The sequence below is a fragment of the Canis lupus genome, chromosome 9 (assembly GCF_048164855.1).
Source record: "Canis lupus baileyi chromosome 9, mCanLup2.hap1, whole genome shotgun sequence".
Classification (NCBI taxonomy): Eukaryota; Metazoa; Chordata; class Mammalia; order Carnivora; family Canidae; genus Canis; species Canis lupus.
Genome location: NC_132846.1, coordinates 35,105,554 through 35,133,540, shown reverse-complemented (window position 1 = coordinate 35,133,540; position 27,987 = coordinate 35,105,554). Strand labels below are relative to the sequence as shown.

At 37.5% G+C, this 27,987-nt stretch overlaps 1 protein-coding gene, 1 long non-coding RNA gene and 1 other non-coding gene across 4 annotated transcripts in view; 2 read left to right on the top strand and 1 right to left on the bottom strand.

Annotated features, from left to right (window-relative positions):
• The window catches only part of LOC140640024 (uncharacterized), a 35,654-nt gene extending 18,620 nt beyond the window's left edge, over positions 1-17,034 (top strand). Inside the window, exons 5-6 of the long non-coding RNA XR_012036679.1 lie at positions 13,835-14,005; positions 16,637-17,034. This is a non-coding gene — a long non-coding RNA (uncharacterized lncRNA). The remainder of the gene's footprint in view (positions 1-13,834; positions 14,006-16,636) is intronic.
• Positions 210-25,484, bottom strand: PSMA3 (proteasome 20S subunit alpha 3). 2 transcript variants are annotated; one of them, XM_072838739.1, is made up of 12 exons: positions 25,285-25,391; positions 22,353-22,461; positions 21,956-22,038; positions 15,711-15,834; positions 12,941-13,042; positions 12,786-12,859; positions 9,485-9,557; positions 8,106-8,171; positions 4,637-4,683; positions 1,920-1,987; positions 789-853; positions 210-373 (listed from the first exon to the last, which is right to left on the bottom strand). In XM_072838739.1, exons 3-12 carry the CDS (start codon positions 21,976-21,978, stop codon positions 329-331), a joined length of 687 nt encoding a protein of 228 aa, XP_072694840.1. In that variant the 5' UTR covers positions 21,979-22,038; positions 22,353-22,461; positions 25,285-25,391; the 3' UTR covers positions 210-328. The 2 variants fall into 2 exon arrangements, with proteins under 2 accessions (XP_072694840.1, XP_072694839.1); XM_072838738.1 differs by lacking the exon at positions 22,353-22,461 and having other exon boundaries at positions 25,285-25,484.
• On the top strand, positions 23,317-23,419 carry LOC140640822 (U6 spliceosomal RNA). The gene has a single exon (XR_012037441.1). It is a non-coding gene; the product is annotated as a U6 spliceosomal RNA (small nuclear RNA).
• Positions 25,485-27,987: the final 2,503 nt, after the last annotated feature.

The window sequence follows — 27,987 nt, the reverse complement described above, 5'->3', positions numbered from 1 at the left end:
ATCAAGTAATACCTATTGAGTTGGTAAGGACTTACTGCACAAAAGCCCAGCAATTAATGATCTCTCGATTCTAGGTGAATGATGAAATGCAGCTTTGAGTTAATGATTCCAAAGTTGCTTTTTGCAGGATTTTAACTGAGGACTTTTTCAATAAACATAAACCTTCATTTTAATACAAAATAAATATGTACTCAATTATTCCCACCAACTTCAATTGTTAGAAGACAAAAGTTTAATGAAAACTGGTCTCTGGGTAGGTAAGAATCCACAGGGCTAAAGAGTTACATGGGACTATAGTAGAAATTTAAAATAGATGCTGAAGTAAATGTTACATATTATCATCATCTGATTCATCTTCTTCCTTTAAGGATTCCTGTTAAGAGAAAGATCATGCTTAAAATCAATTTTTAATATTGTTACAACAACCTGAATCTAATTAATAAGCACCTTGTTATTGAAAAGCCTCTAAAACTGAAAGATGAACACTGACTTCAGAATAACATACATACCCAAACAAAGGATAATTTATCTTGTTCTAACAATCAACTGACTGTATTCTTGATAAAATAGTATGAAAGCATTAAATGTCCTGGAAAGCCCTTATCATTTTCAAATACAGAATTTTTGGAACCAGGGCAACCCTATCCCCATTGAGGATAACCTAGAAAATTTCTATCCTTAGTTCGGTTCAACTCAAGAGTCTTATTTATTAGAAGTCAAGTTCCTTTATTATTCAACACTAACTTTCATACCTTTAGCTAGAGGAGTTTTCACATTCTGCAGCTTACCTTAGCGTATTTCTCTGCCTCTTCCCTTATATCTTTTGGAACAATTTCATGTCTTCCTTTAGTTACTGCAAATTAAGCCATATATTTAAATGAATGAGAAATGAGGACTACATTGTGATCTGCAATACAACATAATCTACCGAATCCATAGGTATAATCCATCTAATGTTAAAAGTTGTACCATGAGTAATACCTGATACTCTTTTCTGGGTTTTCTCCACGTTAGACTGTGTCCAAATTTAGTTCTTATGGAAATAAATTATGCAATTATTTATCCTGATGCTATGCTAAGTCCTGAACATTTATTGTAGAGTATGATTAATTTTTTTGAAACTAGCCTTGATTATTACCATTGCTAGTAAGAAAAAAAATTGATTTCTCAGTAAATACATGCTTTAAAAAAGTAAATAAACCATTCACAACAATTAAGCAGAACTTCCCTTTCAAAAATACTACACAGCAAATTTGTTGTAGCTTCTTTGATTTGAAAGGCACTAAGAGGTAGAACACACTTTTGCAATACCTATTGCACTTGAACTTATGCATATTTGACTCAGCAATTCCACTCTTATGTATATGTATACCAAAATTATTACACAAGACATCCACAAGTGCACAATTCATCATAGTGGTTTTTTTTTTTTTTAAAAAGCCCACTGGAAAAAGCCCAACTAACCAGCAAAAAGATGAAATGAATAAATTGTCCATTATTTGGACAACAGAACACTATACAGCAAGGTAAAAGAACAAATACGTACGTAACACAAATGATTTATACAAATAGAATGTTGAGGAAAAGAAATCACAGATAAAAGAATATATACTGTGTTACTCACTTGTATAAAATGGGTTAGAATTCAAGGTAGGTTACCTTTAGGGAGAAGGTAGAGAACTATGTATTCAGAGAGGCAAAGAGGTGATTTGGGGAACTGGTCTATTTGTTGACTAGAGACTGGTTACATGAGTGTATATATCCATGTTATGATAATTTATCAATTCATTTGTTATTTGTGTACTTTTCTATTTGTATGTCATTACCAAATTAAGATTAAAAGGAAAAGAAGGCCCCCAATGGTAAATTAGGTTTAGTACAGATGACTCAAAGCAAATAAAAGTACAAAAATGACTTACTTTCACCAACCCAGCTGAGCTCTAGTTCAAAAGCTTTATCCTTAACTTCATCATGTACTATGTAAATTCTAGAACACGAAAGACAAAATTAACATTTGGTTATCTATAAACATGCACCCCAATGAGCACAAATTAGAACAACTACCCCTAATATGAATATTTATAAAATTATAGACACATTATAGTCTGTACTTATGAACACATCTAGGAAAGACAGTAGGGGTGCCTGAGTGGCTCAGTCAGTTGTGCACTGGACTCTTGATTTTGGCTCAGGTCATAATCCTCTGGGTCGTGGAATAGACTGGCTACATGCTCAGCCTAGGGACTCTGCTTGAGATTCTCTCCCTCTACCTCTGCCCCTGCTCTCCCTCTTGCTCTCCTTCTTGCTGTTTCTAAAATAAATCTTTATAAAAAGATAGTAAGTCACACAAAGATTGATATGAAATTGAACACTCACTACAAAGGAGTACTTACAACCCAGGTGGTTTATTTTGATACAATTGTAGACACAAACTCAAGGATACCTCAAAAGGAATACAAATTCAAATGGGAAAAGGCCATCATTACAACTACCTTTTCATATTTATTACTTAATAAAAGTAATTATTAAGTGATTATTTTAAAAGCAAATTTATTAGTTTTCAGTTGATTACTGGTCTCTTCAATCTGAATTCCACAAGTATCCTTTTGAAACCCTTTATCCATTTTATAAGAACCATATGCCCCTTAACCTGGCTTTCAAACTATAATACATGCCAAATTGCAACAAACAAGGAGACACATTCCCACAACATTATTAAAGTATCAGAGCAAAGCTTTCTTGTTTCACTTTTTCTAGCATCTTGACACACCACCTTGGAGGATATTTTTAAAGCCTTGCTATAATTTGAGAAAGCATCTTAGTTTTCTAGACTAAATAAAAGATAAATAGTGCTCCATTTTTATTAAATAAGGGGGATGGTTTTCCTACATAGAACTAATTAATGTGGGGGTCTACTGTTACACCTAAACATAAAAAGGTATGGTAAGTGATTTCCAGAAGCACTTCTCAGTGAAAGAAATGGAGTTTATCATATTTAAACTGTTGTACAGGGACACCTATGTACCTAACCTCGGTTGAGCATCCAACTCTTGATTTCCACTCAGGTAATGATCTCCCAAGTTACGAGATCAAGCCCTGTGTGGAACCTGCATAGGATTTCCTCTGCCCCTCTCCATTCCCTCTCAATAAAAAGTAGTAATAGGCTATTGTATAATTCAGAAAGGATTCTTTATCTTCCAAGCAGTTTTACTAGAAGATAATTCCCAGAGTTCCTTGTGTTATTAACTGACCATCATAGAATGGGTTCTGCTCCTTCAAAGCTGGAAAGGGAAAAGGTCTCTTGGTAAAAAGAGAGGAAGATAATGTGGTGGTAGCAAGAGTGGTGACAATTAGGACAAAATCATAAAGCACTTGAGTATTTCATCATAACTCAGTTTAGGGACACTTGGGTGGCTCAGCAGTTGAACACCTGCCTTCAGCCCAGGATGTGATCAAGTCCCACATCTGGCTCCCTGCATGGAGCCTGCTTCTCCTTCTGCCTGTGTGTGTTTGTCTCTCTCTCTCTCTCTCTCGGTCTCTCTCATGAATGAATATCTAAAATTAAAAAACAAAAATTTCTTACAACTGTCAGTTTAGAAGAGATAAAGGGTAATAGAGCTTATAGGACTTTTCCCCCCACACGTATTAATTGTAAACCTGAGACATTGGTAAAAGTACTGAGACCCTGTGATGTAGTTCTAATGTGGAGTAGACGAGCTCTTAATTCTCTGAAATACTACGTTTATTACTTTTAAACCTGAAAAGCTGGTTGCAAAACTAGCATTTTACTGGATTTGTTTGAAATACTGCATGCCTATATTCTTTGATCTGGAAGAATCATGAATTTTGAAGCATTCCACCCAGATTTATGGACTTTGTTGTTACTTCTTGCAGTCACATAAGCATTCTGCTCTGTGTACCTAAGAATTACTTCAGGCTTTCTTAAAGCTGTTTTTATGTGTATTAAAATACTGCTCTTCTCATCTTCTTAGCAAAACTTTTATGATTAATGTATCTTACCCAAAAGATTGTGTAAATGAGCCAGCTTCATGGTTCACATGTGGAAATAATTAGCTGTAAATCTAACATAAAGTTTGTAAGCTAAAATTCCTATTATTGGGACCTGAGATTTAAGAAAGGAGGAGCTATCAAATGAAGCACCTAGAGGTCCACTGTATCCTCCTACTCTTGAGTTCTTTCACCTAAACAGGAGTTTTATTTTGTCAAAAGTTATTTTTTCATATACCATTCACTGTCACTTGAAATACGGGTATTCTCCTTAATGAGAATTTTTAGGATGTTAAATTCACCTTTTAAAAATTAGGCACTAAGTTGGTTTTTTTTTAAGATTTTATTTATTTATTCATAGAGAGAGGAGAGAGAGGCAGAGACACAAGCAGAGGGAGAAGCAGGCTCCATGCAGGGAGCCCAACGTGGGACTCGATCCCGGGTCTCCAGGATCACACCCCGGGCTGCAAGCGGCGCTAAACCGCTGCGCCACTGGAGCTACCCAGGCACAAAGTTATTTTAAGACAATTTATTATTAATTTTATTTGGGACCTTTATTATTAATTTATTATTAATATGGGAAGGTCAAATGAAATATTTGCCAATGATAATAAAAATTTCAGCTTACATTTTTGCAACTTCTTTAACAACATCACGGCAGGTCATTTCTTTCATCTATAGAAAATAAAATATTGAGTTATGAGTCAAAAGAATTTCATTTACATAACGATTATCAGATTCGTTTCACAACTTTATCAATAGCCCATGCTTTCCGCATAGTCTCAGATATAAAATCAAAATCATGATATTAAGAATACCAGTCATGTTAGGAAATACACAAACCTAGTATGTGGGACTAACTACAAAAGCAACTGGCACAGGCTTCAAAAAATTAGTACTAGAGGGTGCCTGGTGGCTCAGCTCAGTCAGTTACACGTCCAACTTTTGATTTTGGCTCAGGTTGTGAAATGGAGCCCCAAGTCAGACTCGATACTCAGTGTGGAACCTGCATGAGATTCTTTCTCCCCCTGCCCCTCCCTCCCCTTCAAAAAAAAAAAAATAGTACTGGGAGAAGGATAAGATTTAAAATAGAGATATAATTGAAATTCATAGTGTGAGCCTTAATTATATCATGGCTTGAAAAAGTTACAAATGACACTTGAGATTACTAAGGCAGGTTGATTATAGACTAAATATTTGGGCAGCGCTGGTGGCTCAGTGGCTTAGCACCACCTTCAGCCCAGGGCCTGATCCTGGAGACCCAGGATCCTGTCCCACGTCAGGCTCCCTGCATGGAGCCTGCTTCTCCCTCTGTGTCTCTGCCTCTCTCTCTCTGTGTCTCTCTCATGAATAAATAAATAAAATTAAAAAAAAAAGGGGGCAGCCCTGGGGGCTCAGAGGTTTAGTGCCGCCTTCAGCCCAGGGCCTGATCCTGGAGACCTCGGATCGAGTCCCACATCAGGCTCCCTGCATGGAACCTACTTTTCCCTCTGCCTGTCTCTGCCTCTCTCCCTCCCTCTCTGTGTCTCTCATGAATAAATAAATAAAATCTTTAAAAAAAAAAAAAAAGACTATCTCATCTCTTCGGTGGGATAATGGTATTCTACAGAGGAGAATGCTGAAGCATTTAGGAATACAGTGTCCTGTCTGTAATTGTTTCAAATAGTTCAGGAAAAAGAATAAATGAACAGAATACTGTAAAGCAACTGTTCAATCTAGATGGAGATGGCTGTTGTGCTATTCTTAAATTTTCTGGTTTAAATTTTTTCATGCTAATTTGGGGATGAAGTAAAAGAAAAGAATATCTATCTCTTCATATTTTTGCCCTTATTGGTTAAGTTCTATAATTCGTGAATTTATCATAATATAGGCAAACTTAAGCAAGCTTGAAGAAGCACTCTTTTTTTAGATTTATTTTTTGAGAGCAAGCATGAGAGAGCACAGGAGTTGGGGTAAGGGTAGAGGATGAGAATCGTCAAGCAGCCTGAGTATGGAGGCCACCTGGGGCCTCAATCCCACTACCCATGAGATCAAGACCTGAGCTGAAACCAAGAGTCAGACACTTAATTGAGCCACCCAGGTGCCCCAAAACAGATTTTAAACGACAATTATATTTTTATATATGTTCATGAAATTTTTACTTCATAACATTCTTGGTAAGCAACATCAGAAGAAAAACAGGCCAGAGCAATGATGTAGAACATGGGATGGCAAACTCCTTTCTATAAAGAGCCATATGGTATATGGTCCCATATCCTCTTTGGTCTCTGTCCCAACTATTAAACTCTATTTTTATAGTGTGAAAGCAGTCAGTAACTGAATATGACTGTGTTCCAATAAACTTTAGAAAGAAGACAGTGTGCCATAGTTTGCTGACCTCTAATTTAGAGCATGTTTTTGTCACTTCTTGAGGAACATGTATGTATACTTAAAGTGATCTTTCTTCATTCTTAGGTGGGATTTCCTGGTATACTCATAACCTTTAGGATTTAACCTCAGAAGTATAGATGACTGCTCTACATACTGTATTTTCAAATTTCTATGTAACATTCAGGAAAGTTGAAAGCAAGGGAGAAAAGACAAGATAGGAACTTAGCACCACGCCAAGAAGTGTGATAGACAAAAACAATTGAGGGGGGCACCTGGATGATACAGTTTATTAAGCATCTGGAGGCTAGGTCCTGATCTCCAGGTCTTGAGATTGAGTACCCAGTCACGCTCAAGCACTCATGGAGTCTGCTTGAGATTCTCTTTCTCCCTCTACCCCTCTCCTCCTGCTCGTACTCTCTCAAATAATCTTAAAAAAAAAAAAAAAAAAAAAAAACTGGTTTAAGAGTCATGAGATCTGTCCATAATCAACATATTCTATGACTTTCACCAGTGCTTTTCACATAGAATTGGGCTTCAAAAAAATAAAAAGAATTGAGCTTACTTAAATGATCTCTTAAGGTCTTTTTGTCAATTTTACTAAAATATCAAACATGAATTTGGCTATTAGGGTCTGTAATGTGGCATTAAATTACAAACACTAAAAAAAATATTGTCTAAAACCTGACCTTAAGTTGAATGAATAATTAGTTGAGCAAGTTTCCAATATAGAATATCAAATATATATAAAATTTTTTCTCCCCGTAATTTACCAAACTACTGATAAATCATATGCCTGCCTTCAAGGGGAGTTTCTGATAAGAGTGGATACTATTTCAACATTAAATCAATTGATTTGTCTTAAAGGAAAACCAGCACATTAAAGAAAAAAACTTATTTTACACTGAAAATTTATGGCTCCTGGGGAACAAAAAACGGGTGGTTTTAACAGGTTTTATGCCTTACTTAGCTAGGAACAAAGGAAAGAGAAGCACCAGAACACAGACTGTTAACATAAAACTTCCTAGACGAAAGGTGTGCTCCAAAAGAAATGATACAGTAAAACACCAGAGTTCTCAACCTAAGGCTCACAGAGCTCCCTCCATGAATAGGACTCAAGTATTGTGAAATTATTACTACTATTTTTTAAAGCAGGCTGCACACCTAGTGTGGAGCCCAACCTAGGGCTTGAACTTATGACCAGGAGATCAAGACCTGAGCCGAAATAAGAGTCAGATGCTCAATTAGGTGCCCCAAGGACTGTGAAATTATATGAAAATGTCCATGTGGGGCAACCCAGGTGGCTCAGTGGTTTAGTGCCACCTTCAGCCCAGGGCGTGATCCTGGAGACCCAGTGTTGAGTCCCACATCGGGCTCCCTGCATGGAGCCTGCTTCTCCCTCTGCCTGTGCCTCTGCCTCTCTCTCTGTCTCCCGTGAATAAATAAATAAATAAATCTTTAAAAAAAAAAAAAAGCCTATGTGTATTTATCTGGATTAAGGGGTTTATTTATCATCAGCCATCAAAATTATAAAGGGCTCCATCACACAACTTATAGGTGTCTCATATATACAGCTTTCTTATTCAGTCTCACATACTCAGAAAGCTCTGCTCAAAACAGCAAACCACACTCCATGTATCCTTAAGACTAAAAAGTTTTGTTTGTGGTGTTAAAACTTCACTACATGAGGATAATGTTGTAGGAAAATTCAAGCATTAAATATGTATTACCTGAAGTTTTTCAATTTCTGTCTTTGCAGCTTGCCTGGCTTTGCCAATGGCACAACCCCAATAACCCTATTTAAAAAGGACACAAACCAAAAAAATATATTATTCAATTAAATTCATGTACTATCCTAAAATAATTAGTGACTACAACTGTTTCTACATAAAGGTTAAAAGGATGTTAAATGATTTTCAAAGAAAGTATGGAGATATGTAATGAGCATTGGGTATTATATAAGATTGATGAATCACTGATCTCTACCTCTGAAACCAGTAATACTATTTTATGTTACTTGAATTTAAATAAAAAAAGTTGTATATTGCGGGCCTCCCGGGTGGCTCAGCGGTTTAGCGCTGCCTTCGGCCCAGGGCGTGATCCTGGGGACCCAGGATCAAGTCCCAAGTCGAGCTCCCTGTGTAGATAGAGCCTTGCTTCTCCCTCTGCCTGTGTCTCTGCCTCTCCCTCTCTCTGTCTCTCATGAATAAATAAAATCTTAAAAAAAAAAAAAAAAAAAAATATATATATATATATAAAATGCAAGCCAAATGTACAATTGTGAATTTTCTAGTAGTGACGTTTTAAAAAAATTGAAAGGTAAAATTAATTTTAGTAAGGTATTTGCTTTAACCCAGTGTATCCAAAATGTTATCATTTCTACATGTATTCAATATTTAAAAATACTGTATTTTTTTAAAGTATATAAAAAAGATACTCTAATGAACACGAGGGGGCTGAAAAAAAACAATTCTAGAATAATGTGGACTATTTTTAATAGAGGTGCTATACAAGAAAAACAAATTAACATTATATATACTTAATGAACTAGAGACATTTTTGAGGTTAGGAATGGAAAAATTTTTAACATGAAAAAAACTGAGGTAAGTAACTGCTCAATTCAATACTTTAAACCATTTTTTTATTACATTGAAATTCAGTTTTTTAAATTAAAGGATGCCATTTACATTTGTGTATAATGACAAAATACAGTGTTTTAATTAGTAAAAACCATAAATATCTCAGAAGAGAGATGAGGTAAGTAAAGACGCAAGAAATCCCATTTAAAATAATTTCTTTTAAAAAAATAAAAATAAAATGCTTTCTTTAAAAGGAAGGCATTAGTTTTAAGACCTTGTTAAGATTTATCACAATAAAGGAAATGCCACATATTGAAATTTTTATGTTCACTATGCAGTTTCTGTAAACAGCATATTGAAAGCCATCAATCTTTCCTCTGCCTCAAATCTACAGGTTGTTATTAATAAGGAATTGTTACTTTCCTTGAATTAATTTTAAAGAAACTTCATACAATCCAAAAACATAATTTTACATGCTAACGAGATACCATTAAACAAGAAATAGAAATTCATGATTCAAAATTACTCACATATGAAACTCCTGATGGGTCAATCATGTAGAGCTGTGCACCGTCATTCACACTGTAAGACCCTAACATGAAACTGCATGAAAATAATAGTTTAAACCATGGTTCCTAATACCATAAAAACATTAAAAATACATTAAACACAATTATATTTTCTAAGATAACTAATATACATAATTCATAAGTACTTTGATGAGGTAATTTACATAAAAACTAGTATATACTTGAAATTGTTCAAAATTCATATGGCTTACTGATGAAACTTTCCTGGGAAGACAGCAGTGTAGACAAAGGAATAAGGACACATGGAAAACTAATGAGAAGTCCCAAAAGGTAAAAGCATACACATGAAAAAGTCCAAGATATAAAACCATTGGGAATACATTCAGTCTGTCTCAAACTCTTGTTATACCCCTCATTTCTTTCTTGGCTATTCCCCAGGATTCCTCAAGTTATTTTTCTACAGTAATCCAAACTGATTTAATGTATTTATATATATAAAATACATATACAATACATAATATATATTATATATATACATATATATGTGTGTGTGTGTATTGACAAATAAAAATTAGATTGCTAAACAATCCAGTGATTTTCTGAAACTTGTGAGTTTACCCTGGAAGTAGAAACCAGCCTCATCTTATGTATCATTTCATGTACAGACTACCTATAACAGCCAACTGTCCCAATTCCCACCCCTATAATTTCCTTCCATCTTCCAGGAAACTTATCTTTCAGAATATATAACTGATTTAAAAAATTTTAGAATATTTTATTTATTCATGAAAGACACGGAGAGAGACAGAGATATAGACAGGGGGAGAAGCAGGCTCCATGCAGGAAGCCTGATGTAGGACTTGATCCCGGAACTCTGGGATCACACCCTGAGCCAAAGGCAGACGCTCAACCACTGAGCCACCCAGGCGTCCCTATAACTGATTATAATTTTAAAACTTCCACATTTCCTTAGTATGAAACACAGACTTCTATATGATCTTGCCCCTGCCTACATCTTTAGTATCCCTCCTACCCACCAAGAATACCTGACTACCTCTGCATTACCTGCAATGCCCATGTAGTTTCATTCCAGTCCTTCTGCATAAAATACTTTATCATTCCACCTCCATCTCACATTCTTTTCCTTGCCATATCTCCAAGAAAGCAACCATTCCCTGATGTCCCACTAGAGTCAGTGTATGTCTATATCCTATCACCTATAAAACTATCCATGAAAACATTCATCTATGTATCCTGCCCTCACACACATAGCTATGACTCACTCATAGTAAAATGCTCAATAAATAGTTACTGAAAAAGTTCTCCACTATTATTCTTCCCTTAAAAATAAGAGAAATAGGGATCCCTGGGTGGCGCAGCAGTTTGGCGCCTGCCTTTGGCCCAGGGCGCGATCCTGGAGACCCAGGATCGAGTCCCACGTCAGGCTCCCGGTGCATGGAGCCTGCTTCTCCCTCTGCCTGTGTCTCTGTCTCTCTTTCTCTCTCTGTGACTATCATAATTAAAAATATATATATATATATTTAAAAAAATAAGAGAAATAATGAATTTGGACTGTTTAGAGGTTAACAAAAGTTGAAAGGTATTCTACAAAGTCTGAAAGCAAAGTGTTTCAATGATTTAAGTGAGAACCTTAACAAATAATAAAAAATGTCCACAGGCCTCACTTAGTAGTAGTAGAATAAAACTCAGGTTTCCTTTGGTATCTGTCCTCAGCAATTTAAATATGACTGATCATAGACAACTCAAATGTTAAGACTGCAGCTAATAAACTATCAACAGCAATCAGATGTTAGTAAATGTTTTACTTTGATCAAAGAGGACTATTTATTACTTTAAAGTTACAAACTAAACATGTCTTTTTAGGAATATCTAGAGTCAGGCAGCCCGGGTGGCTCAGTGGTTTAGCGCCGCCTTCAGCCCAGGGTCTGATCCTGGAGACCTGGGATCGAGTCCCATGTCAGGCTTCCTGCATGGAGCCTGCTTCTCCCTCTGCCTGTATCTCTGCCCCTCTCTCTCACTCTGTGTCTCTCATGAATAAATAAAATCTTTAAAAAAAAAAAGAAAAAGGATTATCTAGAGAGTCATGACAGGTCTGTGATCCCTATTTAAATATTTACATGTATTCCAACCTCAGCTTTCCCTCCAAAATAAAAATACCAGCACTTCATCTTAACAACAGAAACAGGAGGGGATCCCTGGGTGGCTCAGTGGTTTGGCGCCTGCCTTTGGCCTAGGGCATGATCCTGGGGTCTTGAGATCGAGTCCCATTTCGGGCTCCTTGCATGGAGCCTACTTCTCTCTCTGCCTGTGTCTCTGCCCCTCTCTCTCTTCTCTCTCTGTGTGTGTCTCTCATGAATAAATAAATAAAATCTTTAAAAAAGAGAAAACTGAGAACTGTAAAATGCAATTTTGTATAGATTGACTGTGGACTGCGAGAAAACTCCCGATTAAGAGCATTGCATCTAACTACTTAAAGTGTATCCAATGGAAATTAACGACAACACTGAGGTATCCCTGTAGTTGGCTACCTAGTAATGACAAAAGAGAATATAATTAAAATCAGTTTGGGGGCACCTGGGTGGTTCAGTAGTTGAGCGTCTGCCTTTGGCTCAGGACGTGATCCTGCAGTCCTGGGATCAAGTCCTGCGTTAGGCAGGACTGGGAGCCTGCTTCTCCCTCTGCCTATGTGACTGTCCCTTTCTCTCTCTCATAAATAAATAAAAGTAAATAAAATCAGTTTGTTGTTTCCTGAGAATGCTGGGGTCTGACACCAGAGAATTTTTTTCTAGTTTTATTGAGAAATAATTGATATGCACAACTATATACAGTGTACAGCATGATTTACATATATTGTGAAAGGATTATAATAGATTTAGTAACATCCATCATTTCATAAAGATACAAAAAAAGAAAAAAAATTTTCCCCTTGTGACCAAAATTCTTAGAAGGTATTCTCAACAACTTTCCCATATGTGTTAACTACAATCATCATTCTGTCATCCCATTTCTAGTACTTACTTAATAACCTTTATACCTTTTGATTACCTTCCTCCAGAGAATTTATTATAATCAGATTAAAGCTATCCTAGGAGTTTATCATCACTTCAAATTTGTAATCTTTTTCATTATTCAAAGTTTCTATTTTGATGTACACAGTTTTAATCATTGCCCTAATATTTCTCAGTCATAGCTCATACTTTTAAGGGTATAAAAGGTAAGATACTGGGAGAAACAATACCTACAGTACTGATCGGACAGAATGTCTCACAAAATTTCATACCTGCAGCCAAAAGGTCTAACAGCACTGTAAAGTGTATATGCGTGTACATACATGGCCACTCTGTCTGCAAGATGCTACAAGGGAGAGAAACAGAAGAGCCTATCAGTAAATTTCTCTTACTGTTCAAAAGGCTCTTCAACATATTATCAACTTACTTTTAATGGAATGTTATAGCCAAAATTAGATCTAAAGTTGGAAGCTTCTTCTCTTGCAATGTCTGCTAAAGAACGAGCATCAGCCAACAAACCCGCTACTGCCTGAAAGAAAGTATCAATTTAGTAGATAAATACATTCCTATCACAAATCAAGGAAAGTATGTAATTACTGTAGACTTATTAATACTTTAACAAGCATCACATTAGAAATAATTTGGCTTAAAAGTCTTTATAAGGCACCCTGGCATTTTGATTGGGTGGGATCAAAATAAATGTAATTATAATTCAGAAATTTACAAAGTGAGACTTCACAGTTTTGTTCAGTGATGATATTCATAAGGAATATTTCTATAATTAATCATCAATGTCTCCCAATTTACCAGTTCACTATAAATAAGCAACACCACAATACAACTACTGGTCTTGATCAGGACTGATCTCTATTTAAAGCAGTTCTATGTTCAAGTTGCTAAAAGTTTTGGTCTAAAAGGCACAACCTCAAACCTCTTTCAGCTTATTGACTAATAACTACAATGACAAACCAAAACATGACAAACCACACATCTTCCAAGACTGGTAGCCGACAGTCCTGAGAGATGCTAGGGCACTGTAGTAAACTCAGTTATACATTTGGAATTTGGGGGGATACAGTTGTTGGAGTAGTTCAGTTTCAACATTAGATCATTCAGTATTCCTTTCAATGCCATCATATTGAGCACTTGGGTTGCTGTGATAAAAATAAGTACCATATAATAATCCGTGTGGAGCAGGAAATATGGGGGGGAGGCATGTAATCTGATTCCCAAATTTAGGAAGTTGTGCAGTGCATATTAGTAATCTTGATTGTTTAAAAATAAAAATACTTTAATTGGATGTAATTTTTTTCTCTTACAGCTATTAAGTTTTCAGAACATCAACACTAACTTGTTTGGACCTAAATGCATAATCAGAACGATCAGATATTTCTTTGGCATAGGAGAAGTCACAAAAAAATATTTACTGAAACAGTACTAGGACCAAGAAAGTCCAGGAACCACCAGCTTAGGAGATTTATAAAATTTAAAAGTAAGTAATATCAGATTAACAGCCTGTTTTCTACTGCTAATAGTAGTCATGATGAAAGTTTCTAAACAGTGAGCACTCATTACATGCTAACCATTTTACGTAATTTTTAACCTTGTACCAACTGTTATGAGGTAGGTACCATTACTACTCTACTTTTGCAGGTGAGGCAACGGTGTTTAGGCTAACTTTTCCAAGGTTACAGCCAGTAAGTTTCACCATTTAAGGAATCTTCTGTTGCTTTGGAGAAAGCTTACTGTGAAATCCAATAATTCTCAAACCACTTGAAGATGACAACTGTGGAGACAGAACATTAATCCCTTCATTGTCTCCAACCCTCTTCAACATGTGATGTTTTGCCAATTTCCAGCTATAAGGAATACCATTAGTTTCATGGTTTTAAATAACAAATGGAACAAATTTTAAAGTTTTTATGACAAAGTTTTCGTATCACTAAAGTACTTTGAAGCATACACGATTTTTTTTTTTTCAAAATACACCTACCTATAGTTTATTCTAAGTGAAAGAATGCATAATTCACTAGTTGCCTATCAGCTAGGTTATATCTGGCAAGTTTCATCAAAACACACCAGTTTCACACTATGTGTCAACTATACTCCATTTTTTAAAATAAATAAATATAGAGGTCCACAATGACAGAAAAAAAGCCATATCACCGTTTCACTAGCAATAATAAATTTGTTCAGGTGAGAAAGTATGTTCAGAAAAAATAATCACTGAAGAAACAAAAATTATCTGTAGCTTTATAGTTTACTGGTTATATTTTATTGGTCCTTTTTGTGTTTGTATGTAACATCTCATTTAGAAATATCAAAGATAACAGCAGAGTGAGTGGGTCCTATAAAATCTCACCCTGCAGAATGGACTCTGAAGTAACACGCAAACCATGCGGACCCAAGTCTGAATCCCACTTAATTCTTTACCAGCTGTGAATTTGTTTTCTTATCTGTAAAAATGGGATTAATATTACTTTCACTTGAATGTCAGACTTACACAAGATAATTTATGTAAAGCAGTTCTAGCACAGTATCTATCTAGCACACACATTCTCTTTTCTTCCTTGTCTGAATTTCAGTAAACAGGGTTAGAATCACTCCTTTACTTATTTTGCTTATTGTTCTTACTGAACAAAGTCTGACATCTACATAGGATGACTTCAGTATGTATCAGTAATGTATTTATGGCTTCACTTCCAATTATGCATAAAATAGATACATTGATTGATGTCAATGAAGCTATTAGAAAGGATGTGTTCACTTTTTCTCTCATAAACATCCTTTCTTGGTGCTCCCACCTTACTAAAAAGGTATTCTCTATCTGATAACCTCTTCAACATGACAGTGATCCCCACAAGAGATACGAAAAGATAAAGATTCTATGCCTCTTAAGCCTACACCTTATGTACACTGCCAACAACTCTTTTCTACAGAATTTCCTACCCCTTTCCCCTCCTCCTCTTCTTAAGACAATTTGATTTTTCATAGATGTCTCCAATCAGGTTATAAGAACATCACCTTTCTTAGTGAACTGTTCACAAGCCTCTGAGATTACTTCTATGGCTGTTCTGTTTCTGCCTCAAAGCTAAAGTAATAAATGGGTTCTTAAAATCACATTTTAATATATTCCAAACAGTTACTTCATAAGAAATTGAACAGGCAAAAAGGAACATTTTTAAAAAGTGACCTACCATTCCAACATGCCGATCAACATTAAAAAGTCGTTTGTTGGAACCTTCTTCATAAAGTTTAGAAAGGACTAACTTTTCTACCCCAAAGACAACGCCATCTTTACATCTGATTCCAATAGCTGTACTGGAACAGGTAGAAGAAAGTCAGTTTTTTTAACTGAAAATAATAAACATCATAAACAAGTTAAAAAAAAACATAAAAATAAGTAATATTTAGTTTCTTAAAGTACACTAGTACTTTAAAACAAATGCATTTGAAAACTAAAAGAGGACAACCTAAAGTGTGATAAATCAGGTCCATATAAATGAACATTAGGTGACCAGGAAAATCTAGCCTATCATGACGTAAAAAGATGTTAATCCATAAGCAAGAAAAGATGCCAGCAAAATATGTGCAAAATGGCAGTGTCTGACATATGATATCCATTTCATAACAAATGTTGATTTAGTTCATGTCCATTAAAAATAGTACATAAAATGCATAGAAAAGACAGATTATATATACAAACTTAAAAAGTTAAGTGACTAAACAAGGCAAAAATAATTCTTTTGCTCATTTGCTTTTTCTGCAACAACCATTGCTTATAATAAGTATATAAAAGAAAATAACACACATTTTATACAACTGCTTTAAACAAAATCTAAGTAAACTGTGGAGAAATTATGTTTTACCATTTCAAGATAAAAATACATCATTAACTTTGTTCTTCTTCTAATCCTTTTAATAAAAAGGGAATTCTGATGAGAAACAACCAGAAAAATGAACAAAGCCACACACGAATCTCACAAAAAATTTCAGACACTCTTTCCCTCACATTTCCAGTATCTCTAAAGGCTCTCCTTTCAAGATTAAATATCTTGGCCCAACTTTGAAAACTCCTGAGAATCTACAAAGCCCATCTACCTTATTAAATTTCTTATTATAGGAACGCCTGGATGACTCAGATCTGCCTTTGGCTCAGGGCATGATCCCAGCATCCCAGGATCGAGCTCCCTGCATGAAACCTGCTTCTCCCTCTGCCTATGTCTTTGCCTCTCTGTGTGTCTGTCGTGGATAAATAAATAAAATGAAGAAGAAAGAAGAAGAAGAAGAAGAAAAAGAAAAAGGAAAAGAAAAAGAAAAAAGAAAGTAATTTTTAGGGCAGCCCAGGTGGTTTAGCGGTTTAGCGCCGCCTGTAGCCCAGGTGTGATCCTGGAGACCCGGTATCGAGTCCTGCGTCAGGAATCCTGCATGGAGCCTGCTTCTCCCTCTGCCTGTCTCTGTCTCATTCTCTCTATGATAAATATCTCATGAAATAAATAAAATCTTTAAAAAAAAAAAAAAGCAGTAATGCTTAAAAGCTGTTTTAATATTTAATTAAAAAAAGGAAAGCTAGGGGATCCCTGGGTGGCGCAGCAGTTTGGCACCTGCCTTTGGCCCAGGGCGCGATCCTGGAGACCCGGGATCGAATCCCACGTCGGGCTCCCGGTGCATGGAGCCTGCTTCTCCCTCTGCCTGTGTCTCTGCCTCTCTCTCTCTCTCTGTGTGACTATCATAAATAAATTTAAAAAAAAAGGAAAGCTAGAAGAAAAAAAAAAAAAGGAAAGCAATAATTTTACCAGATGACAACCCTTGAGTACCTATCTTTTTATTATTACCATAATGAAATGGAAAGTACTCAAACATCAAAATATGGCTACTTAATAGAAAAAGTACTAGTAAAACTGTTTTAGAGTTAGAAACTTTTCACGGAATACCTGTTTTTACCTCCAAACTATGTCAGACAAACTATAGTTATTTACACTTAGATGTGTATACGGCAGACTTTTCCCTAAAATGAAAAAAATGAGCCTGTCAACTTCAAGGAAAAATGGATACTATTCATTGCCTGTGATAAGTCTCAAGTTTTCCAAGCATAAATTGGTAACATATTCATCACTGTGAGCTTGTCTGTTTCCCACCACTTACAAATTTTTATGATCACATCAGTGGTGATATTAACAAGTGTGATGTTTCCAACAGTTCCCATAGGTAGATGAAATATATCAAATTTGGAAGATCTATTATAGCACAATGAATCAATATTTCCCAAATGACCAATTTACAATGTGACAAGTGCAAGACAACAGATTTTAATGTTAAACTACAAAAAGTTCATCATTAAATTTTTGGATGCCACACTGCAACCGACCTTTAAAAAGCTATCAGTCCAGTTTTGGTATAGTATCAAAAAACATCCATAATTATCTGAAAAGGCAGTTAAAATGTTCCTCATTTTTCCAACTACTTATCTGTATAAAGCCTGATTTGCTTCAACAAAAGTAACATATTGAAGCAGAAGCAAACATGAGAATGTCTTATATTAAGCTTCAAATAACTACTGAGATTTATAAAAATGTAAAACAATGCCAGTCTTATCACTACATTTATTTTATACTGTGGAAAAGTTATTTTTCATTTTTAATTAATGTTAATTTAAATTACTACTTATATTAACATATAACTGTGATTATTTAAAATGAATTAAATGTTTTTTGCTTTAATTCCTAATATGATAAATATTGACAGATCCAGCAACATGCATAAATAAAAGTTCTTTGGGGTCATGGTGGATATTGACAGAACTCAAGCCTAATAAATAAATGCTCTTTGGGATGCCTGGGTGGCTCAGCGGTTTAGCACCTGCCTTCGGCCCAGGGCGTGATCCTGGGCTCCCAGGATTGGGTCCCACATCAGGCTCCCTGCGTTAAGCCTGCTTCTCCCTCTGCCTATGTCTCTGCCTCTTTCTGTGTCTCTCATGAATAAATAAAAAAAACTTAAAAAAAAATAAATGCTCTTTGAAGTCCTCAATGTTTTGGGGTTTGGTGTTTTTCTTTTGTTCTTTTTACAAGTAAAAGAGGGTCCTGAGATCAAAATTTTGTATAATTTTTGTTCCAAACAATCTAACCCTCATTGCCACATTACACAACCTTCCTTTACTATCTGGGCTCCTCAATGAAACTAATAAGGAAAATTATAATTTAATCTTTCCCCTTTTTCCTTGTGTATATTACCTTCAGGGGCATACTTTTAGAAGATAGTTGTGATTCACTTATGTTTCATGATCTCCGGGTCCTGGATCCAGCCTTGCCTCAGGCTCCATGCTCAGCAGGGAGTCTGCTTGTGGTTCTCTCTCTGCTCCACACCCCCATCTTAGCTCATACTTGTGTATGTGCTCTCATAAATAAATAAATAAGTAAGTAAATACTTTTAAAAACCTAACAAGTGGTCAAAAATATTTGACTTTTAAACTCCCAAGATTAAATTTATTTTTTTAAAAAGAACTGATATCCCCCAACCCTCCCTTTTTAAAAAGATACTAAGTAATCTCTACACCCAACACCACAACCCCAAGATCAAGAGTCTGCATGCTCCTCAGGCTAAACTAGCCAGGTGCCCCAAGAATTGATCTCCTTTTTTTTTTTCTTTTTAAGATTTTATTTATTTATTCATGAGAGACACAGAGAGAGAGAAAGAGAGACAGAGATAGAGACACAGGCAGTGGGAGAAGCAGGCTCCATGCAGAGAGCCTGATGTGAGACTCGATCCCAGGACTTCTGGATCACACCCTGGGCTGAAGGCAGGCGCCAAACCGCTGAGCCACCCAGGGATCCCCATCCTTTTGATGCCAGAATATAACCCTAAATTATTTTGCTAATAAACATTTTCTAACTATTAGCTTACATGTCAGACTATTATGAAAATTAATATACAATCTAATTTTTCTGTTTTCCACATTCTGTGCTCAAACAGCACTTAAAATTTTTTCAAATGTTTTTACATATATTTCATTCTTACAGTAAATAAAGTATGTTAAGTAGTTAGGGTAGAGGTCTACATCCCAATTTTACAAACAAAAAAGGTAACATTCAGGGGTCTAAATAGAGGCACCCTATAAAATATTTCCATTAAGCAGCAGCTAGAAGGAAAAATCACAACTTCTGCTTCTCCTTCAATATCCTATTATACCAGGTTACCTAAACCCCTTTAAGATGAACTTCCCTTGGGCAGCCCCGGTGGTGCAGAGGTTTAGCGCCGCCTGCAGCCTAGGGTGCGATCCTGGAGACCCTGGATCTAGTCCCACATCAGGCTCTCTGCATGGAGCCTGCTTCTCCCTCTGCCTGTGTCTCTGCCTCTCTCTCTCTCTCTGTGTCTCTATGAATAAATAATCTTAAAAAAAAAAAAAAGATGAACTTCCCTGGTATTTTTTCCTGCATAAGGAAAAGTTTTCTGCATTTTTTTCCTTATACAGAAAAAAATACATTCATTTTTAATGTTTCAATTTTAATTAATTTGCTGTAACTATTTTAAACCATATTCAGAAATACTTTATAGAGGGGATGCCTGGGTGGCTCAGCAGTTGAGCATCTGCCTTTGGCTCAGGGCATGATCTCAGGGTCCAGGGATTTAGTCCCGCATCAGGCTCCCTGTGGGGAACCTGCTTCTCCCTCTGCCTATGTCTGTCTCTCTCTGTATCTCTCATGAATAAATAAATAAAATCTTTAAAATAAATAAATTCCTAAAACATAGATCCTCATAGCCTAGTCTCAATTTTCTGTGTTACATATGGTTTCATAATGCATCTCCAGTTTTTCTCAATCATGACTTCCTTTTCCAGCTTTTTATACCAGTGAAAATACAACATTGCAAAGAAGAGAAAAACAATAGCTTCTTCCAAGTCTTTCTCCAGCTCCTTGGCCTAAGGGCCTATCTTCTCTAACAACAGGAAGAAAATATGCAAACTTTTTTTCTTGAATTTGACTCTCTTCTGAACTCTATCAAGCATCTATATGACAGTGACAAAAACATTTCAGCCTAAAATTCTTAACAGCCTTACTCCTACAAAAATATCAGATACCAACAGCTTGTAAGTACCAGTATCTCTAAAACTACAGTATTTAAACACAAAATAAACTAGCTCCATTACAAATCCTATAAAAGGACTTAAAATATATTTTTGCTCAAATTTTTAACATTTCATAAACCATTAGGAATCCATATTCCAGGGCACCTGGGTAGGTCAGTGGTTGAGTGTCTGCCTTTAGCTCAGGTTGTGATCCTGTGGTCCTGGGATCGAGTTCTGCATCAGGCTCCTCACAGGGAACCTGCTTCTCCCTCTTCCTATGTCTCTGCCTTATCTATCTCTCTCTCTCTCTCTCTCTCTCATGAATAAATACACAAAGATCTTAAAAAAAAAAGAAAAGAAAAGAAAGAATCCATATGCCTTCTTTAATCAAACAATGGCACAAAAAATGAACTCGTATTTATTCATTAACTATTGAGGGCTTGCTGTGTGTGAGCACATGCAAAGACAAGTGACAGTCTCCACTGAGTGAAACTCCAATAATCATACATTACAGGTACTAGCAGAAAGTGGTACTAGCACAAAGTATTTACACGTGGATTTTTCTAAAACTCTGGAAACATTTCCCTACTCCACCTGTACTCCAAAAGTTTTTAGTATAATGAAAAAATTGGGCTCAAACACCATTTGTTTACTAGCCCCCCCAAAAAAAATCCATTAAGAGATATGAATGAGATGTTATGAAATAAATTATATTTGAAGTCTTTTAATTTATCCAAAAAGCCCAAGATACAATGATCATATAACTGCAAAATTTCCTCAATAAATGACTCATAAAATTTGTCAAAAAGCCAGTAATTTAACCAAGATGTTACTGGGGTACCAAGGAATCATTTTGGTGCATTACTCTCAACAATAAAAGAGAGAGTGAAGTAAGTCCAACAGGAGGAAAAGATATCTTACTATTCCTACATCTTTTGGAGTGTGGCAACAGAATAGAAGAAAAAAAAAATCCTGCTGGGACAAAGGTATCTAACTGCATAGGACCTTTTAAAACACAAGGAAATAAAAGATGAAATTACAAAGTAACAAATCTAGTGGCCATGGAAATAATGACGTAAATCAAGAATTTTAAAAAGGATATGGGCGAACAGAATAATGAATTTGTTTTTATGCACTACAGTTGAGACACAGTAGAATGTCTAAGTGGATAATCTTGGAGCCAACTGAAAACTGTGGCTCATGGAAAGATCTGACCTAAAAAGAGATCTGGAAATGACTAATAAATTGAGATTAGTTTAGGGCACCTATTATTTTGTCCCCAAGTAACATAACAAGGCCTAATTACCAAAAATATACAAAAGGATATATTTAATATCCAGTTAAAGTATGCTAAATTTCAAGTAAAACAATGTTTCTTACCTACTGTTTTCCACAGCCTTCATAGCATATTCAACTTGGAAAACTCTCCCATCAGGAGAGAATGTAGAGGCTGACAGGTCATACTAGGAGGAAAAAGGCAACAATAAGCTTAAATTATGTATCTTTGGCAGTAATAACCTCATCACCTTTCTTTCTAAATGGTTTACACATCAGAAATGTGTGTTAAAGGGTGTTTGGTTGGCTCAGTTGGTAGAGCATGAGGCTCTTGGTCTCAGGATTGTGAATTTGAGTCCCACACTAGGTGGAGGGAGGGAGGAAGTGAAGGAGGGGGGAGGAATGTGTGCTAAATCTCAAAGATTTTGCTTTGAGGAGGAAAACGATGCAGGTCAGAGCAGCAACAGCAGCTAAGAGAAAGGCTACTTTAGATCTTGCCTACTGAAAAGCAATAGAGAAGTGCCTGGCTGGCTTGGCTCAGTAGACCATGCAACTCTTCATCTTGGGGTGGTGAGTTCTAGCTCCACGTTGGTGTTAAGAGAACTTAAAATCTAAAAAGAAAAGTAACAGATACAAGTCCAGGTAAAGTAAGAATTTTTTTTCCACACAGAACACAAAGTTCATTTTTGTACAAAATAGAGATAATCTGGGTTCCATACCACCACAATAAAGTTAATACCACAATAATGTGAATAATATGAATTTTTTTATTCCTAGTGTATATTAACTTTTTTGTTTGTTTTGGGGGGTTTTTTTGAGAGAGAAAAAGCAAGCCAAGAGAGGGGCAGAGGGAGAGAGAGAAAGAATCTCAAGCAGGCTCCATACTCAACCCAGAGTCCAACACAGGACTCAATCTCAGGACCAGTTATCATGAACTGAGCCAAAATCAAGTCAGACACTTCACCAACTGAGCCACCCAAAAGCCCCTAAAGTTAGGTTTACGGGGTACTATAGTCTACTCATTGTGCAGTAGCATTATGTCTTAAAAAAAGGGGGGGGTATATAAACCTTAATTTTGAAAATACTGCTAAAAAAAAAAGCTAAATATCATCTGAGCTTTCACTGAGTGGTAATCATTGATCACAGACCACCATAACAAACTTAATAATAATGAAAAAGTTTGAAATATTATGCGAATTACCAAAATGTACATAAGGAATTACCAAAATGTTCACAGACATAAGGTGAACAAAAGTTGTTGGAAAAATGGCACTAACAGACTTGCTTGATGCACAGTTGCTACAAAACCTTCAATTTTAAAAAGAAAAAAAAAGTATCTGTGAAGTGCAATAAAACAAGGTATGCCTATAGCATGGTATGGTAGAAAAAGAATGGGAGTCAGAACAGGTTAATTCATTGCTGTAGCACTAACTGAAGGACATTAGACAAAGAATATAGCATTCGGTGTGCTTTGGCAGCACATATACTAAAATTGGAACGATACAGAGAAGATTAGCATGGCCCCTGGGCAAGGATGACACGCAAATCTGTGAAGAGTTCCATATTAAAAAAAAAAAGAATATAGCATTCAAATATTTAATAAGCATCTTCGGGATCCCTGGGTGGCGCAGCGGTTTGGCGCCTGCCTTTGGCCCAGGACGCGATCCTGGAGACCCGGGATCGAATCCCACGTCGGGCTCCCGGTGCATGGAGCCTGCTTCTCCCTCTGCCTGTGTCTGTGCCTCTCTCTCTCTCTCTGTGTGACTATCATAAATAAATAAAAATTTAAAAAAAAAAAAAGCATCTTCTACATGTAGTCACTATACGGGAATATAAAAAATACTCATTCTTGAAGTCTTTAATTTCCAAATGAGACCAGGCACAAATCTAGGTGATGGAAATACAGCAGTAAACCAGAAAAAGGATTATGATGAATCTAAGACATGGTGAACTGACAGTCTGAGAGCCTAGTACAGACTACATGATCAGGGAAGGCCTTGCTAGAGCAGTTATATTTAATGACTTAGGCTGTAGCCAGACCTAAATAACAAGTAACTAGACATTTAGGATATGGGGGGTAGAAATAAGCCTAGTACAATGAGGGGACAGAAATAGGCCACTGTGTCTTAAACACTAAGTGGTAGTGAGAAAAGTAAATCACATCAGACCAATGTAGAAGATTTGTACATGTAAAGATGTTCATGTAAAGACCAAACTATTTTGAGTCTCCTAGGCTAAAGTAGGAAGTTTATATCTTATTCTCAATTCACCGGAGAATCATTGCAGTCTAAACAGGGATGGGGGGTGGAGAGCATAATACAATCTACTTTTCTTTTTAAACTTCATCTATAGGGAATCCCTGGGTGGCTCAGCGGTTTAGCGTCTGCCTTCCACCCAGGGCATGATCCTGAAGACCTGGGATAGGGTCCCACGTCAGGCTCCCTGCATGGAGCCTGCTTCTCCCTCTGTCTGCGTCTCTGCCTCTCTCTCTCTCCCCCTCTCTCTCCATGTCTCTCATAAATAAATAAGATCTTTAGAAAAAAAAAAAAATCATCGAGTCTATTCACAGAAGCGGTTAAGTCCCTAAATAATGATTTGAATGTTTACGGTACTGACATCTCGAAGTGATGTTAAGTAATTTGTACAGGAAGAGCTGGGACAGAAGAAAAGCGTAAAGGGCTCTTGTGATTGCACTTTTCAGGGACCCCTGGTGGCTCAGCAGTTGAGCGTCTGCCTGTGGCTCAGGGCGTGATCCAAATTCAAAGATCGAGTCCCACATCAGGCTTCCTGCATGGAGCCTGCTTCTCCCTCTGCCTATGTCTCTACCTCTCTCTGTGTCTCTCATGAATAAATAAATAAATAAAATCTTTAAAAAAGAGAGAGAGAGAGAGAGAGAGATTGCACTTTTCAGACAATGTTTCTATCAGCTCTGCCCCGACAGGGGTTGCATGGACTCCTGCTGAGCGGGCCATCAGGGCGCTCGAAGGCAAGATGGGGAAGGCCCGTGAGTCAGCAGCACCCCAGGACCTGCAAGAACGGTCCACGGAAAGCTCCGTCTCAGACCTCCGTGGTTTCCAAGGAGCGAATTGTCGCCCAAACCCTTCACACGCTACTTCGGGCTCCACAAGTTTCCACTTTCGGTTTCCCTCAGCAGCCAAAGAAGGTGACTCAGCGACCCAAAGCGCCCCCCGGCCCACAGCTGCGCCGCCAAGGCCGCTACATCTGAGCGGAACAGCTTCGGGTCTCGATCGCCGCCCGCGCGGGCCTGCAGAGGTAGCGCGGGAGACCGCGGGTCCCCAGACGACTGGGAGCGGCCTACTGGGCCGAAGGCCGTCCCGGCGCACCCCGAGGCGGCGCACCCCAAGCCGCCTGTCCCAGGCCCGTCAACGCTAATCTCTAGGCCAGTCCATTACGCCAAAGGATGGCAAACTCACCCCGGTGCCGATAGAGCTCATGGTGCACAAACCTCCCGGACGCCACCGCCGCCTTCCAAAGGCCTAAGGCCCTCCCCCAACACGGCCGCGGGCGGACTAGTAACAGGCTCCCTCATTGGCTGATCTTTCACCCAATAGCCTTCTCCTCTGCGGCCCTTTCCTCCGAGTCGGCCCGAGGAGCAGAGGATTGTGGGGGAAGCGGGGGCGGGGGGGGATTGGGCGAGGCGGGCAGTGCGCGTGTGCAGGAGCCAAAGTGCTGGAGGGAGGGGGAGGGGGAGGGGGAGGGGGAGGGGGAGGGGGAGGGGGAGGGGGAGGGGGAGGGGGAGGGGGAGGGGGAGGGGGAGGGGGAGGGCTGCCTTCCCGCCCGGCCTGTGCGTTTCTGCGTCCCCGAGCTTCTCGTCCCACTTCCTAGAAATTATTTACCTTTATATTATCCCCTTCTTCCGCTACTTTATTCTTTCTTAAAGCAAAACGGAGAGACGTTAACACTCCTTCAAAGACCAGAGAAGGAGATAGGGGAGAGGTCTCCCCTCACTCGGGAGTCCTGGTTCCGACCCCGCATCTTGAGAGCATCCCCTTCCCGCACCTGTTCTCGCTAGAAGGAAGGAAGCTGCACGCTAAAGTGCACGTCTGAGCTCAGGTCCGAATTTTGCAGAAGCATTAGTACCTTTCCTGTGAGTTTCACTCTATTTAGAATTAAAGAGAAGACTGGTTGTGATTATCCCTTGAGCTCTAACATGTCCCAAGTACTCTGTTGAACGCTGCTGATAAAACGGTGAAGGAAACATAACCCCATCCCTCAGGGAGTTCACACTCAATGGGAAGAAATGGGCAAAAAAGAGTAAATAGGCAAAATAGTTGCACCTTGTAGTTAGAAGGGAAAAGAGACCATGGAGGTTTGACCTTTAGGCCTGGTACTTAGGGAATGAGTTTCTGATTACCTGATATTAAACTGATGGTTATAGGAAAATTAGCTTGTTATACAGGAACTTGTCTGGTCAGTCTGGCCTGTGATGGTGATTAAGTGGTTGAGGTGACTGGAGGTGAAATCAGAGCTGGACATCGTGCTCATCGATGGATTTTAATCTGGTTGTAGATAGAAGGCCATCAGCATTTTTTTTAACTATTTAATACTTAAGTGTATATTTGTATATTTCCCCCCCAAACAAGAACATTTTACATGTCCACAATACAATTATGAAAATTAGAAAATTTAACAATACTATTTTCTAATCTACACACTTTATTTGGACTTTGGCAATTCTCTCAATTCCTTTCATAGCAAAAGAAAATCCAAGGTCACCCGTTGCATTCAGTTGTCATGACTCTAGCCTCCTTTAAGCTGGGGAATCGTTGCTAAATATTTCTTTAGGTTTCATGGCATAAACATTTTTGAAGAATACAAACCATTTATTTTATGGGATATTGCTCAGTTTAGGTTGGTAAGATATTTTTTCGTGATAGGATTCAAGTGATACATTTTTGGCAGGAATGCCTCAAAAGTAACCTTGCATTCCTATTAGAGCGTTATATTAGGAGGTACATGACACCGATTTGTTCCATTACTGATGATGTTAACTTTGAGCATTTGCTTAAGATTTATCCACCATAAAGTTTCTATTTTGGCCTTTGTAATTAATGTCTTGTGACGAAATACTTTGAGACTCTCCTTATACATATCCTTAATCTTTCATCCAGTAATTATAGTATCTGATGATTCCCATTTGAGTGGATTATTAATATGATGCTTGCCAAATGGTTATTTCCTGATTCCATCATTCTCTCCGTGTATATTATTGGCTTTCTACTGTCAGGTCATCAGCTGTTTTTAAAGCAGGGGAATTATATGATCTAATTTAAATTAGGGACACCTGGGTGGCTCAGTGGTTGAGAGTCTGCCTTTGGCTCAGGTGGTGATCCCAGGGTCCTGAGATCAAGTCCCACATCCACCCCCTTCCCCAGCCTGGCAGGGAGCCTGCTTCTCCTCTGCCTATGTCTCTGCTTCTCTCTGTGTCTCTCATGAATAAATAAAATCTCACAAAAATAAGTTATTAAATGATCTCTCTTGCTTCAGTGTGAAGCCTGATACGAGGAAGTAGAAGCATGGAGGCTAGTTAGAAAGCTATTGTAGTCCTGTGGGCCTGAAGTAAAGACAATGATTTGGACTAGAGTAGTGGCAGTGGAAGTAGAAATGTGTAGATGATGGATTTTAGATATGTGGGCTTGCTGAAATATTGGATGTAGAAAAAAAAGGAAGAAGGGGGAATTTCAGTTGCTTCCCCCTGCTTATGAAGAATTATAATTGGCAGTTAGTTTATATTCTTGAACAAATGGATAAAAGATTTAAATTTATTTGCAAGACAAGCCATCTAATTTATCTAACCCTCAGTGAAATTTCTAGTTGCAATTTTTTCATGAGGGGTTTTAATGAGGGTATTTTGACAAGGGTAGGCCAATAAACTGCTAAGGAAGCTAAAGAGTATAGTCTTAGGTGGGTTCATCTTGAAAGTAAACTGTAAGTACCGAACCAAAACTTGTTTAGGGGTTCAGTTCAACTTTTAACTACATTATTTGCACATAAAAAACGTTATTTGAGTACCTAATGCCTACTACCTCTTCATTTATTAAGAATTTGGAGCTCTTTCTGAACTTATCAGATGAAATGCCTATTTGGGAGCTGGACTGTTGAGGACTCTTGTATCT